At 35.3% G+C, this 14,055-nt stretch overlaps 1 protein-coding gene across 2 annotated transcripts in view; it reads left to right on the top strand.

Moving 5' to 3' along the window:
- Positions 1–14,055, top strand: part of VWA8 (von Willebrand factor A domain containing 8) — a 365,498-nt gene that overhangs the window by 43,410 nt on the left and 308,033 nt on the right. For both annotated transcript variants that reach the window (XR_009611412.3, XM_060637082.3), the window contains exons 3-4: positions 3,199–3,329; positions 6,576–6,686. Coding sequence is in view for 1 of the 2 variants with exons in the window: in XM_060637082.3 (XP_060493065.3) it covers positions 3,199–3,329; positions 6,576–6,686 (242 nt within the window). In the remaining variant the exon portion in view is untranslated. The remainder of the gene's footprint in view (positions 1–3,198; positions 3,330–6,575; positions 6,687–14,055) is intronic.

The raw sequence follows: 14,055 nt of genomic DNA, 5'->3' as shown, positions 1-14,055 counted from the left end.
CCGGACATTTCCAAATGTCTCTGGCGGGCATAGCGTGATGGCGGTATTGCCACTAGTTGAGAACCACTGCTGAGTGGCAAGAGGAAAGGAAGGGATTGCTGAGAATTGTCAGATGTGCCTTAGGCCAGCGGTCCTCAACACATTAGGATCACGTCGAGTGGAAGAACACCTATGAGCATCCTCGCAATTATACTCAGTTCCTAGAATTCCCACTTTAAATAACTATGCCTTTCTCTCCTACTTAAGAAAGTACGTGGTATACAAACTGCTCTGTAAATACAGGCATAATTGATGCTTCTTGACTTTGCTAAAATATATATATTATTCCGAAACCTCAGCACTTTATCGACACTGACAACTTAGGAGAGGCAGACCTCACATTTGATTAGGAACTGGTGCCTTCAACTTTAAAAAAGCCTTGAAAATGTATACAGTTCCAAGGTCAAGGCATTCAAAATGGAATGGAGCTATATAGAACTAAATGGAGACTCTGTAATTATGAATAGTTACAACAGTTATAGATAATAGACAGTGGAAGGAAGTTGAAGAGACCAACTTGGCTTTACCTTCTAGAACTTTGGAAATGTCATATTTTAAGTAGTCAAGTCCAGGTAATGGAAGGTCAGGCACATTGCCAAAGCTGAATACAAAGGAGTGACACTGAAGTGTAGAGAAGGCCTGTGGCCAAAGTAAGTGAAGATTTGTAAAAATATAAAGAAAGAAATCCCAGAAATGTTTATGTTTTTAATTATGTATTTGATACCAGTGTAAGAAGAGATAATAGATCTGCAGGATAGGGAACATTGTGTAATTTATGATAGAGAAGTTAGAACTTAACTTTTATCTTGTGTCATCCTTAAACAGCAAGCAGACTGACTCATCTTGAAATAAGAAAGAGTAGACTATATATCACAAAGGTGGATTTAAGCCTGAAGTAGGAAAGGAAATAGTTAAGTGGACATTTGATAGTTATAAATGAGGTTGAATCTCCGATCTCGGGTGAATTGCTTCCATTGCATCATGAAATTCCTTGATAGATTCTCAGAGGTCTAGGTCTCAGAGCAATGTTTCTCAATATGTTTTTCATTATTGCTCTACTAAAGACATTTACCTCCCCCCTCCCCATTGTCTTTCCCCAATCTCATGAAACGTCAGTACCACAGATATACCGTATATCTTTTATGCACAGCATCCCTTTAGTGGACAACAGACCCTTGTCATATCTAAGAATTCTTTTCAACCCCTCTTTAACTTCAGATTTTGCCCCCTTGGGGGTGATATGCTCCCTATGCATGTTGTAGAGGATTCATAGAGGACAGGAGAGAAACCAAGCACCTCTGATCAGGTGTTGAGTCTCCTTATTTTTAGACATAGAGGCACTTGATTTGGGGAGATTACAAGATGCTTTGGTGTGATCCCAGTGACATGATAAACCAAGCAGGCTGCCCCAAACCTTGTTCTTGACCGTCTCACCCTGATAAAGAAAATCAGAAATTTATCTTTATTTTTTCCAATGATTAAATGTTAGCTTTGGGGGATGGGTTAGGGGGATACTACCCTTGTAATGTGCTGTTGAAGGTGGTCGGGGAAGCATAGCTTTAGCCTTGGCAGGTGTTCTTAGTTTGAATTCTTTCATGGCCTCACTGGGTGATTAAACAAAGTGTAAAAAGTATGGAATATATTCAGTACATGTAAAGGACTTTTAGGATACGTGTGTGTGTGTGTGTGTGTGTGTGTGTGTGTGTGTGTTTATCTGTAAAATGCAACACAATAATAAAGCAAACACTATAAGCCATGTCCAGTATAGGAACTAGAATATTACCAAAATCATTGAAGCTATCTGTGAGAATCTCTGATTCCATGCCCAAGTGTCCATTATTCTCAGTTTATCATTCTCTTGATTTTTTGCTTTTCAAGCACTGTTTTATTACATGTGTATGTATTTCTAATGAATTCAGTTTGCTAGTTTACTGAGCGTTATCAAAAATAGCATCATATGGGATTTATTCTGTGACTTAATTTTTTCGCTCAATACTATACCTTTAAGGAATTAATATTGTTAGAAGTAGTGGTAGTGCATTCTGTTTTTGTTGTTATGTAATATTCCTTCATGTGTATTTTATCCACTTCCAGTCTCCAGTTGTATTTTTATTTTTTAAAGAATTAATAAGCTATATTTTTCTTTGTTGTATTCAGTTTGTTTTGAATAACACTCCATGATTATTCTATATGTCTACCAATGTACAAGGGCGAGAGTTTTTCTTATGTACCTAGGAATGCACTTTCGGGGTCACTGAGTGATTTACAAATGAGCAAACACAAATTAATTGTGTTAATTCAAACATTTATAAAATGCTTAGGCAGATGAGCAGATTGACAGATTTAATAGTAGACTTAGAAGGGCATTGAATGAAGTAGTCTTCTATTCCCAACAGTTGCACACGTAAGTCTTCAAACCTTCTAACTGTGAAGTTTGAGAGATCTCACAACCCATTGCCAACTTAAGTTATAATATAGTTTTCTTAAAATTTTCAAGACTGTGATAATCATTAATTGTCTGGGATGATTTAGTCATGTCCCTTTTAGAACAAAAGCATTGGGCTATAGAATTGTGATAATGATTCTAATTCCTTATATCACCCTTGAATATCACTTGTATTTCTTTAGTGACACTTAAACGTGACCATTCGAATGTTCTTGTAAGCTTTTAAATGTGATATCAAAGGCACCTGGGTGGCTTATTAAATTAAACCTCTGACCCTTGGTTTTGAGTCAGGTAGTGATCTCCCAGTTCATGGGTTTGAGTCCTGCATCAGGCTCCATGCTGGCAGTGCAGAGCCTGCTTGGGATTCTCTCTCTCTCCCTTTCTGTTTGACACTCGCCTGCTCATGCTCTCTTACTCCCTCTTTCTCAAAATGAGTAAATAAAGTAAATAAATAACAAGTGTGATATTATGTGATTCTTTGTGATATCATAAGCTTTGTCCTGTTTTAACATTGGTAACAATGGTTTTAAAGCAGTAAAGCAGTGTGAGAATTCACCAGGTCAATGTATTGATGAATATGTGTGTTGTTCATGTATATAGAGAGATAGACACACTTTTTAAAATATAATACACTATACGCCTTGATTGCTTAGAGGTTTATAAGTAGTAGTCTGATTTGTATTTCACTTCATCTTGTTTTTTCGTGCTTGAAGTTTCAGACTCTCTGGCTCAATCTGTAATTCAGCATCTAAGATGGATGATGCAGAAGGATCTTTTGGGGCAAGATGTCTTTCTCATAGGACCTCCTGGGCCTCTTCGACGCTCTATTGCTATGCAGTACCTGGTAAGCAATCAATTCTTATGGATTCCTAAGGGTCTTAACTTTGATTGATTGCGTTCTAACATAAATTAAGATTAAGAATTTACAAAAATATCAAGATTGTTCATTACTTGAAAAAAATTTTAATGTTGAAGGATGCTTTCTTTAATAAGGAGTGTGGAATAAGTTATTTGGGAAGCAGATGTATATTGTTCATAGCTTTAGCAAAATTTTGTTGTCACTAGAAAGTTCTCAACTTCTGGTAAAAAAGAAATACAAATTCAGGCAATGAGTAGCAGATAGAATCAGCAACTATGAGGTTACAAAACAAAACTTAGTTTTATATTACATTATATAATATGTTGTATTACATTATTATATGATTTTATGTTATATTAATTTCATATTATATATTTTATATTTATATTACTCAAGAAATATCCTTTTTTCTTTTTTAAATTTTTTAAATTTTTATTTATTTTTTTAAAATACAATTTATCGTCAAATTGGCTAACATACCGTGTGTAAAGTGTGCTCTTGGGTTTTGGGGTAGATTCCCATGGTGCATTGCTTACCTACAACACCCAATGCTCATCCCAACAAGTGCCCTCCTCAATGTCCATCACCCATGTTCCCTTCTCCCCCATCCCCCCAACAGCCCTCAGATTGTTCTCTGTATTTAAGGCCCACATTTTAAAAAGCCAAATAATTCTCTTGACTTTTTGTTGTTATATGGTCTTTAAGGAGAGCCTACAGTTTGTCAAATATCTCTTATATGTTACACAGTTTTTTCCTTCACATAGATGAGAAAACAAGTTTATGAAATAACTCACTCAAGCTTTTTTCCAGCTAGTAAATGATAGAGCTAGACTTCAAGTCTTCTTTCTGACCTGTTATCCTCTTACATGTTTGTAGTTTTCTGAATACAGTTGTGAAGTGAGTTGAAATATTAAAATCTCAATCCAAATAAGAAAAAATTGTATAAGACCTTTTCCCCCAGTTTGCCTGCATTAATAGGCATTGCTGTATTGATGGGAGGAAGATTGCCATGAGGTGAAGTTGTTCTGTCTGAAGATATTTTTTAGGATGAAGGGGAAGAACTTTACTTTAAGCTTCCTTGTGTTACTTGATATTGAAGAATTGATTTCTGTGCTATTTGAAATATGCTTCATGTCCTCTTTTATTTCAGTGGTGAATTTATTTTGGTACTTCCAAAATCATGTAGGGTGAGGATGATCAAAATACAATGGACAAATCAGAACTTAACTCTTTCTAGCCCATACCTTCCATATCTTTTATTTGCTTCTGGAATGAGCTTGTGAGGTATAAGGGGTCATCGTAGTATTATCCTCATTTTATTGATAAATAAGGCAAAAGCGGCTTGCCTAAGAATGCAAAGTCAGCTACCGAGAATCCATTCCGCCTGGTTCATTTCAAAGACCATAATATCTCACTCTGATTTTGTTTCTGGGCAAGATTCTGAAGCTTGTTAGGAATGTGGAATGAGAAGGGCTAGGACATTATAGGTGTCTTGTGGGTTCAAAGATGCAATATAACCTGTATCTTTAAAAAAATAAAACAGCAACAAACTTTAAATTGTGAATCAGAGCTAAGGCAGCTTAAGGATGTGGAAATACACATAAGAAAACAGTAGCCTAAGCTGCCTTGCAAACTCTGCCCTGGGTACTGTTGCTGTTAGATATAAGATCCCATGCTAAGTAATATCCAGAGTAGATGAAGTCTTTACAGGCAGAGATTTGGGGGCATAATTTGATAGTTGTGTTTACTTTATATTTAATTTATATAGAAGGAGTTGTATAGATAGCTCAACAAACTCAACACACCCCTGCTGCCTCCTCGATCTGCTGCTCCTGGTACTGTTTGAACTTGCTCATACCATTTCTGGGAAGCAGCATCTGAGGAGACGTTGGCGTTTGTCTTGCCTGAGGAACCAGGATTATATCTTCAGTGTGGCAGTTCAGGGTGTTACTAGGTACAGTTTAACAATAAGAGGCGTCGCTTTGTCAACCAATTTTGACAGGGTTTTTCAGTGATCACATTCAGCCAATCAATGAAATAGACATGAAGGTACCAATGATATGTTAAGAAACAAGAAGGAGGCATCTGCTAAAAAGAGAAATTGTGTCTTTAGTCCAAAATTGTGCTTTCAGAGGCAATTCATTCTTATTTAGAAAAATATTGTTTGGTATCAACACATCTTTACCACTATGGCGTGTGTTTTCTCTATTTAAAATGTTTTCTACTTTCCATACATACTTAAATTTATAGCGCATGGGAACAGGCATATTTTATAAAACCAAAATGACAACTATGATATATTTTTATCAACATTATATGGCAGAGAAAAAAAATTCTGTTGCGTGAAATACCCTCTTTTACCGTTAATGGCGTGCTCATTCAATTTTTTCCCTTATACTTCAGTAAATTAATTTGTTCTCCCTGTTTAATAAGAACATATTGTATGCCTTACTCAACTGGAGAACATCATTGTTTTTAATTCAATGTTATAAAACCAAGGCTAATGTTAAAACCTGTTTGTATATGGTTGTCACATGCAGGGAAAAATGACGTTAGGGATGGATAAATTATTCTAAAAGAAATGGATTCTGGATGATTTCTCCTTCAAATCAAAAATGTTTGTTTTCTATGAAAGAATTCTTTTTTTCCCTCTCCTCCTGCTTTCATCCTTCTTCATCTTTCTCCCCCTGCATAGCTATCTATGTATGTCTTCCTTCTCTCTTCTGTTGACCTGACTACTGGTATTTACCTTATTTTCACACTCGGTAAAGTGTGATCTAATGTATCACAGACAGTTGGTAAACATTGGTTAATGGACTTAATTAATGTAGATCACCCTTTAAAAAGAAGGTGAACATTACTTACTAAAATGGCTATCATTTGTAAAAAAACAAAAAAACAAAAAAACACCAAGTTGGCAAGTTATTACTCGTGATATTTGAAAAGAATTCTATAGAAGACATTAAGATTTATAATATCTGATTATAATAATAATTGCTAAGGAAGTACATAATTATCAAGTAGTCAACTATTGGTGCAGTAGAGCTCTGAGGAGAGGTACATACATGTTTTGATTAATGCTCAATGTTTTGCATTTTTCTCAAAGCTAAGACTCATGATTTCACTTAAAATGCTCATCTCTAGGGCAGTGGCATTGTCAGATAACTGGCTCCCAAGAATATGTTGAGAATTTGTTTTAATTCTGGAACAATTTCACTCTCTGCTCTACAGGAGCTGACCAAACGGGAAGTTGAATACATTGCCCTATCAAGGGACACCACTGAAACTGATCTCAAACAGCGACGAGAGATCCGCGCAGGCACGGCTTTTTACATTGATCAGGCAAGTTCTTATCACACTCCAGCACATGAGTGTTTACTCCAGGGCTAGGCAAAATTGATTTTTAAAGTAGAAAGAGATTAGCTCACATAATAGTGAAAGAAAGATGTACAGTGCTTTCTCTAGGCAGATTTAATTTAGATTTTTCGTTTCCTTGTTCTTAGAAATGCCTTCTGGGTTTAGCACTAAATAAAAAACTGCAGATGAAATTAGTGGTTCTAAGATGTTACCTAAAGAACACGATGCTGATTTCTTAATTTTTAATTGTTTCCTACTACTTGCACATAGAAATTTGAATTTTTAACAAAGAATTGAGATTTTAATATAGGAAATTCTCTAGCACATTTATAACAGTATTCTCATTTTAAAAGTCAAGGAGTTAAAGGTATACTAAACATAATGAAACTATATACTTTCAGGAACTATAGCTTTGCTTGAGGGAGGGTTTCTTAGGTACAGATTACCAACTATAATAATATTTTATGAATATTATAATGAAGTTTATTATACATTTCTTCAAACACATAGCTTAAAATATTAAATATTGTTATCCATTAGGAATACCTAATAGAAAAAAGGACAGAGACCTTATATAAGCAACTCATAGAGGAAAGATTTCAAATGTCCAATGTATTCATGACAAGATGCTTCTTGTTTACAAAAATAAAAATTGAAATATTAATGAGCTGCTTTTTTTCTTTCAATTCTCATATTGGCAAAGATTAAAGAATTTGCTAATGTCCATTATTGATGAGGAAGAAGGAAGGAGGAACAGCATTGCTGTTGATGCAATTTTGAAAGAAAATTTGGTAATACCTATTAAAAGGAAAGAAATTAAATATATCTGGACCCAGAAGTTACGTTTCTGGCAATTTTATCTTCTTCCAAATGTTATGCACATAAAATATACAAAGTTATATGCAATGGTATTTACGATAGCATTGTTCGGTATCATAAAACTGTAAGTGAAAACTGTAATAATGTGTATTTAGGAAACTAGTTAAACTAAGTTAAATAAATAATGGCAAGTAGAATTCTTTATAGCCATTAAAAAGAATGAGATGAATCTATGTGAATCTATATAGATTACTATATGTAGTAATAGGAAAGAAGTCCAGGATAAAGCATAAAAAATAAAGTTGCAAGACAACATAGATAATATGATTGTATTTATGGTAAAAAGAAAAAGAAATATATAAATGTGTATGTGTTGGAAATTTCCCGAAGGATGCACAAGAATCAATTAAAAGAGCTGACTTCTGTGGAAATGTGACAGCATCTCGGGTGGGGCGAGGAAGGAATTTTCGTAGTTCTTTAAATTTGAAGCTTCCTCATGAGCACACTATTACTTTATAATTAAAAGAGTATACGTTTGACCTTTGAGCAATGAAGCAGTTAGGGGTGATGACCTTTGCATAGTCAAAAATCTGCATATAACTTTTAGCTCCCCCAAACTTAACTATTTACTGATAACTTATTGTTGACCAGAAGACTTACCAATAACTAAGTCAATTAATGTATTTTGTATATTATAAGTATTATATACTGTATTATTACAATAATGTAAGAAAAAATAAAATGTTATTAAGAACATCATAAAGAAAACACATTTATAGTACTGTACTATGTTGACAAAAATCTGCATATAAATCATCCGGTTCAGACGCATTATTCAAGGACCACGTGTAACTATAAAACAAAACAAAACAAAACACAGAGTGAAAGAATTTTTGGACACCAGAATATTCATATTGTCTCATAGATTACATATTAATTAGAAAAGAAAAAATGTGCTTAAAATGGAGACATTTGGCCGTCACCACATGAAATGATGGTGATCACATTTAGCATCCTGTAGTGAGAAAATCTGAGTTCATGTTTCCAATTAAAAAGTAATCTTTTGTAGATGAAACACACAAGTACATTTTAAAGAACTCTGTTTTGTTCACATAATGCCAAGGTTCACTTTATACATAGTTTCTAATTACTCCTGGGAAAAGATGTACCTTTACAATGCCTGCTTCTTTTCTGAACCCGTGAGGCTGGGAGTAAGGAACTGGGGAGAGAGCTTAGAAAACAAGACTACAGCCTAAATAGTGCAGAGGAGATTGGGATAGATTTAATGACACCGAAAGAATTGGCTTTGTTTGGTATAGATTTTAAAACATACTTTTTGAATGAATTTTATATCTGAATTGATTATTGCAATGCAAATAGTGAGGAAGAGAAAGTGGACTTTTATATGCTTATTATTTTAAAGGCACTTTAAGACTTTGTATTTCTTGAGGCATAAAGTAAATTATTTATGTAACACTGTGTAATATACTCTTCCCTGCTGTTCTAAAAAGCATATTTTTAGGTGACATTTATTTTACAGTTTATAAAATATTTGAAGTGCTATTATAAATGTATGGTAGTATTTTTTCTTTGTTTTCTTGGCAAATCCTTCTTGTTATGACGAAAATCAGTTGTTCAGGATGTAATGCATTGACACCTTCAGAGCCTGTGATCATGGTATAGGAACATCGGTCCTTTTCCTGTTACTTCAGACTTGAGACTGTATCTGGTTTTCATATTTTTTCTTTTGTCTCTTAATAATCTTTATTCTTTGTTCATAATCAGATCTTAACAGTTCCTTGCTTACACCTGTGCAGTCTCATCACACCCAGAATAAAATCCAATCCCTTTAATATGCCTACAGTATTCTATAGGACTTAATCTTGTCTACCTCAGCTCCTTTCCCTCTTTCCCTTGCTTTCTAGGCTCCTGCTTACATGGTCTTGTTCTCTTAAAAATAGATTGAATGCTTTCCAGCTTCAGAACCTTTGTACTTAATGTTCCCTCCGCCTAGTATGATCTCCCAGATTTGTATATTCCTGCTTCCTCATCATTCAGATTATAAATTCTCAGAACATTTAACTAATCACTGATGATGCCCACCCCCCTGCCATATATATAGCCCTATCATATTACACAATGTGATGTTCTGAGTATCCATCACTATTTGAATTTACCTAATTATTTCTTTGTTTCCATGTTTATTGTCATATTCCCACTAGAATGTAACTTTCATGCTTAACTCTGACATCTAAAAACTGTCTGGAATATAATTGACACTTATATTTAATGACAGATTTCTCCTTTGGATAATCAATGTTGTTAAATTTTCAAGTAAATTAAAAATTAAATTTTTAAGTAAATTTTTTTTAAGTAAATAGGTTCTGGATAAGACCAGGATGCTCACCAGTGGAAAAATATTTGTCTTTTTGACGTCTGTTTGGAGTCCTCAGAATGAATAATTCCCATCTGAATTCTAGATGAAGTTGCCAATTGATTACCAGCTAGTCATATATTTGTTAGACTGAAAGGTCTTTATTTAGAAATTTCTTTTATTTAATATTGTTAACCATAGTCATAGAACAGTAAGAATAATAAATATTCTTAAATTGATGTCTGAGATCAAGGGAAAGGCAGTATCTTCATTCATCAGTAGGTGATGGCTCTAACTTAGGTGGGCCAACATAGTTGGGAAAAATACCTGTGGCCATCAGGTGGGTGCTGGGAGAGGTTTGGATTTTTCAGTGTGGTCAATGTATGCACATATGACTGATGTTCAAGTAATTACTAATTGACATTTCAGCCAGAAACCTTGCCAAAACCTCCGATTCCAATTGAGGGTCATGACCATCAACCTAATCACTTATTTTCCTGCAGGATTAAAGATGATTAATGATAAAGTAAGAGGTTAAACTGAACTGCTACTCTTGAAGGTTGAAATTAGGTTAATAATTCTATAGTAGGGAATTTGTATTATTTTTTTCCGATGATATAAAAAATGTGGGGCACGTGGGCACCTCAGTCGGTTAAGCCTCCGACTGTTGATTTCAGCTCAGGTCGTGATCTCACGGTTTGTGTCTTAGAGCCCCACGTGGGACTCTGCTCTGACAGTGTGGAGCCTGCTTGGAATTCTCTTCCTTCTCTCTTTCTGCTCCTCCCCTGCTCTCTCTCTCTCAAAATAAATAAATAAATAAATATTAAATAAATATTAAAAATGCTTTTTGTAGCTATATGTGTGTGTTTATATATATGTATAGTATTAATAAATATCAAAATGACTCCTATGTGTCAGGCACTATTTAGGGACAGTGAGCAAAAGAAACAAATTCCTGTCATTATGGAGCTTATGATTCAGTGGGGGAAACAAAAACATAGTAAAGAAGGATGGTATGATAAGGTAAATGCTAAAGGGCATTAGGAGGAATATAAAAATTACTTTTTAGGGACGCCTGGGTGGCTCAGTCAGTTGAGTGTCTGACTTGATTTGGGCTCAGGTCATGATTGTAGGGTCATAGGATCGAGCCTCCTGTCGGGCTCTGTGCTGACTGTGGAGCCTGCTTAAAATTCTGTCTGTCTGTCTGTCTGTCTCTCTCTCTCTCTTTCTCCCCCTCCCCTTCTCCCTCCCCCTCTCCTCCTCTTTCCCCCTCTCCCCCTCCCTCCCCCTGTCCCCCTCTCTTTCCCTCTCTCTCTTTTCCCTCTCTCTCTCCCCTTTTCCCTCTCTCTTCCCCCTCTCCACAGCTTGCGTGCTCTCTCTCTCTCTAAAATAAAATAGTAATAATAAAAAATAAAATTACTTTTTATCTTCCCCTTCAAGACTGACAGTGTAAACATTTTTTCTTTTTTTAAATTTTTTTAACGTTTATTCAATTTTTGAGAGATAGAGAACAGTGAGCGAAGGAGGGGCAGAGAGAGAGGGAGACACAGAATCTGAAGAAGGTTCCAGGCTCTGAGCTGTCAGCACAGAGCCCGAAGCAGGGCTTGAACTCATGAACCATGAGATCATGACCTGAGCTGAAGTCAGCTGCTTAACCAACTGAGACACCCAGGCGCCCCAGTGTAAATATTTTCTATATTATTTTCTGTAATGCCTATATGCATATCTATTTATCAAGTACAATAATTTTTACAAAAAATGTATACCATGTATATAAAATTTTATAGTCGCTTTTTTAAAAACCTGATATTTTATAAGGAGCATCTTCTTATGACATTAGATATTCCTCAAAAGTATAATTTTTGGTGTCCATACAGTATTTCATCAAATAGGTGTGCTATTATTTATTGAACATTCTCATTTTATCCACATTCCCATTGTTGGTAATTTAGGTTCTTTCTAAGTTTTCACTCTTCTAAATAACACTTTGGTAAATATCATTGTACTTCTATCTTGTAATCACTGATTATTTTTTAGCTTGAATGCTAGAAGTGTAATTACTAATCAAAAGGTCTAGACATTTTCAAGAATAATTCAAGAATAATATATATTGCCCAGTTGCTTTCCAGGAAGTATGTTCATGGTTTCTTGTCAGTGTTGGGTCTTTCTTTATATGTACTTTGCCAAATTGATAGGTTTTAATTTGCATTAAAAATTACTAAGTAGGCTGAATCTTTTTTATATTTTTTTTGGCTATTGCTTCTGTAAAACATCAGTGAATTGAGTGGATTTGGGAAAGGAGAAAGGGACTGATGAAATAACTTACAGTCTGTCGAGAAAATGTTGAAATTTACACTATGCTTGTCTATGTAGATATTTGCCAAAACGTATCCAATTGTTGATGTAAAGATAATTTAAATATTTTTTATATAATTGCCTTGCTAAGCAGATTATAGATTAAGCTTCTTAAAAAGAATTGGTTAGCTGTTGTTTAATATAGTGCTAGAAGTTCTAGCATCAGCAATCAGACAACAAAAGGAAATCAAAGGCATCAAAATTGGCAAAGATGAAGTCAAGCTTTCACTTTTTGCAGATGACATGATATTATACATGGAAAATCCGATAGACTCCACCAAAAGTCTGCTAGAACTGATACATGAATTCAGCAAAGTTGCAGGATACAAAATCAATGTACAGAAATCAGTTGCATTCTTATACACTAACAATGAAGCAACAGAAAGACAAATAAAGAAACTGATCCCATTCACAATTGCACCAAGAAGCATAAAATACCTAGGAATAAATCTAACCAAAGATGTAAAAGATCTGTATGCTGAAAACTATAGAAAGCTTATGCAGGTAATTGAAGAAGATATAAAGAAATGGAAAGACATTCCCTGCTCATGGATTGGAAGAATAAATATTGTCAAAATGTCAATACTACCCAAAGCTATCTACACATTCAATGCAATCCCAATCAAAATTGCACCAGCATTCTTCTCGAAACTAGAACAAGCAATCTTAAAATTCATATGGAACCACAAAAGGCCCCGAATAGCCAAAGTAATTTTGAAGAAGAAGACCAAAGCAGGAGGCATCACAATCCCAGACTTTAGCCTCTACTACAAAGCTGTAATCATCAAGACAGCATGGTATTGGCATAAAAACAGACACATAGACCAATGGAATAGAATAGAAACCCCAGAACTAGACCCACAAACGTATGGCCAACTCATCTTTGACAAAGCAGGAAAGAACATCCACTGGAAAAAAGACAGTCTCTTTAACAAATGGTGCTGGGAGAACTGGACAGCAACATGCAGAAGGTTGAAACTAGACCACTTTCTCACACCATTCACAAAAATAAACTCAAAATGGATAAAGGACCTGAATGTGAGACAGGAAACCATCAAAACCTTAGAGGAGAAAGCAGGAAAAGACCTCTCTGACCTCAGCCGTAGCAATCTCTTACTCGGCACATCCCCAAAGGCAAGGGAATTAAAAGCAAAAGTGAATTACTGGGACCTTATGAAGATAAAAAGCTTCTGCACAGCAAAGGAAACAACCAACAAAACTAAAAGGCAACCAACGGAATGGGAAAAGATATTTGCAAATGACACATCGGACAAAGGGCTAGTATCCAAAATCTATAAAGAGCTCACCAAACTCCACACCCGAAAAACAAATAACCCAGTGAAGAAATGGGCAGAAAACATGAATAGACACTTCTCTAAAGAAGACATCCGGATGGCCAACAGGCACATGAAAAGATGTTCAACGTCGCTCCTTATCAGGGAAATACAAATCAAAACCACACTCAGATACCACCTCACGCCAGTCAGAGTGGCCAAAATGAAGAAATCAGGAGACTATAGATGCTGGAGAGGATGTGGAGAAACAGGAACCCTCTTGCACTGTTGGTGGGAATGCAAGTTGGTGCAGCCGCTCTGGAAAGCAGTGTGGAGGTTCCTCAGAAAATTAAAAATAGACCTACCCTATGACCCAGCAATAGCACTGCTAGGAATTTATCCAAGGGATACAGGAGTACTGATGCATAGGGGCACTTGTACCCCAATGTTTATAGCAGCACTCTCAACAATAGCCAAATTATGGAAAGAGCCTAAATGTCCATCAACTGATGAATGGATAAAGAAATTGTGG

The sequence above is a fragment of the Panthera onca genome, chromosome A1 (assembly GCF_046562875.1).
Source record: "Panthera onca isolate mPanOnc1 chromosome A1, mPanOnc1 haplotype 2, whole genome shotgun sequence".
Taxonomy (NCBI): Eukaryota; Metazoa; Chordata; class Mammalia; order Carnivora; family Felidae; genus Panthera; species Panthera onca.
The sequence above is the reverse complement of the archived record's forward strand: the minus strand, read 5'-3'. Positions and strand labels throughout refer to the sequence as shown.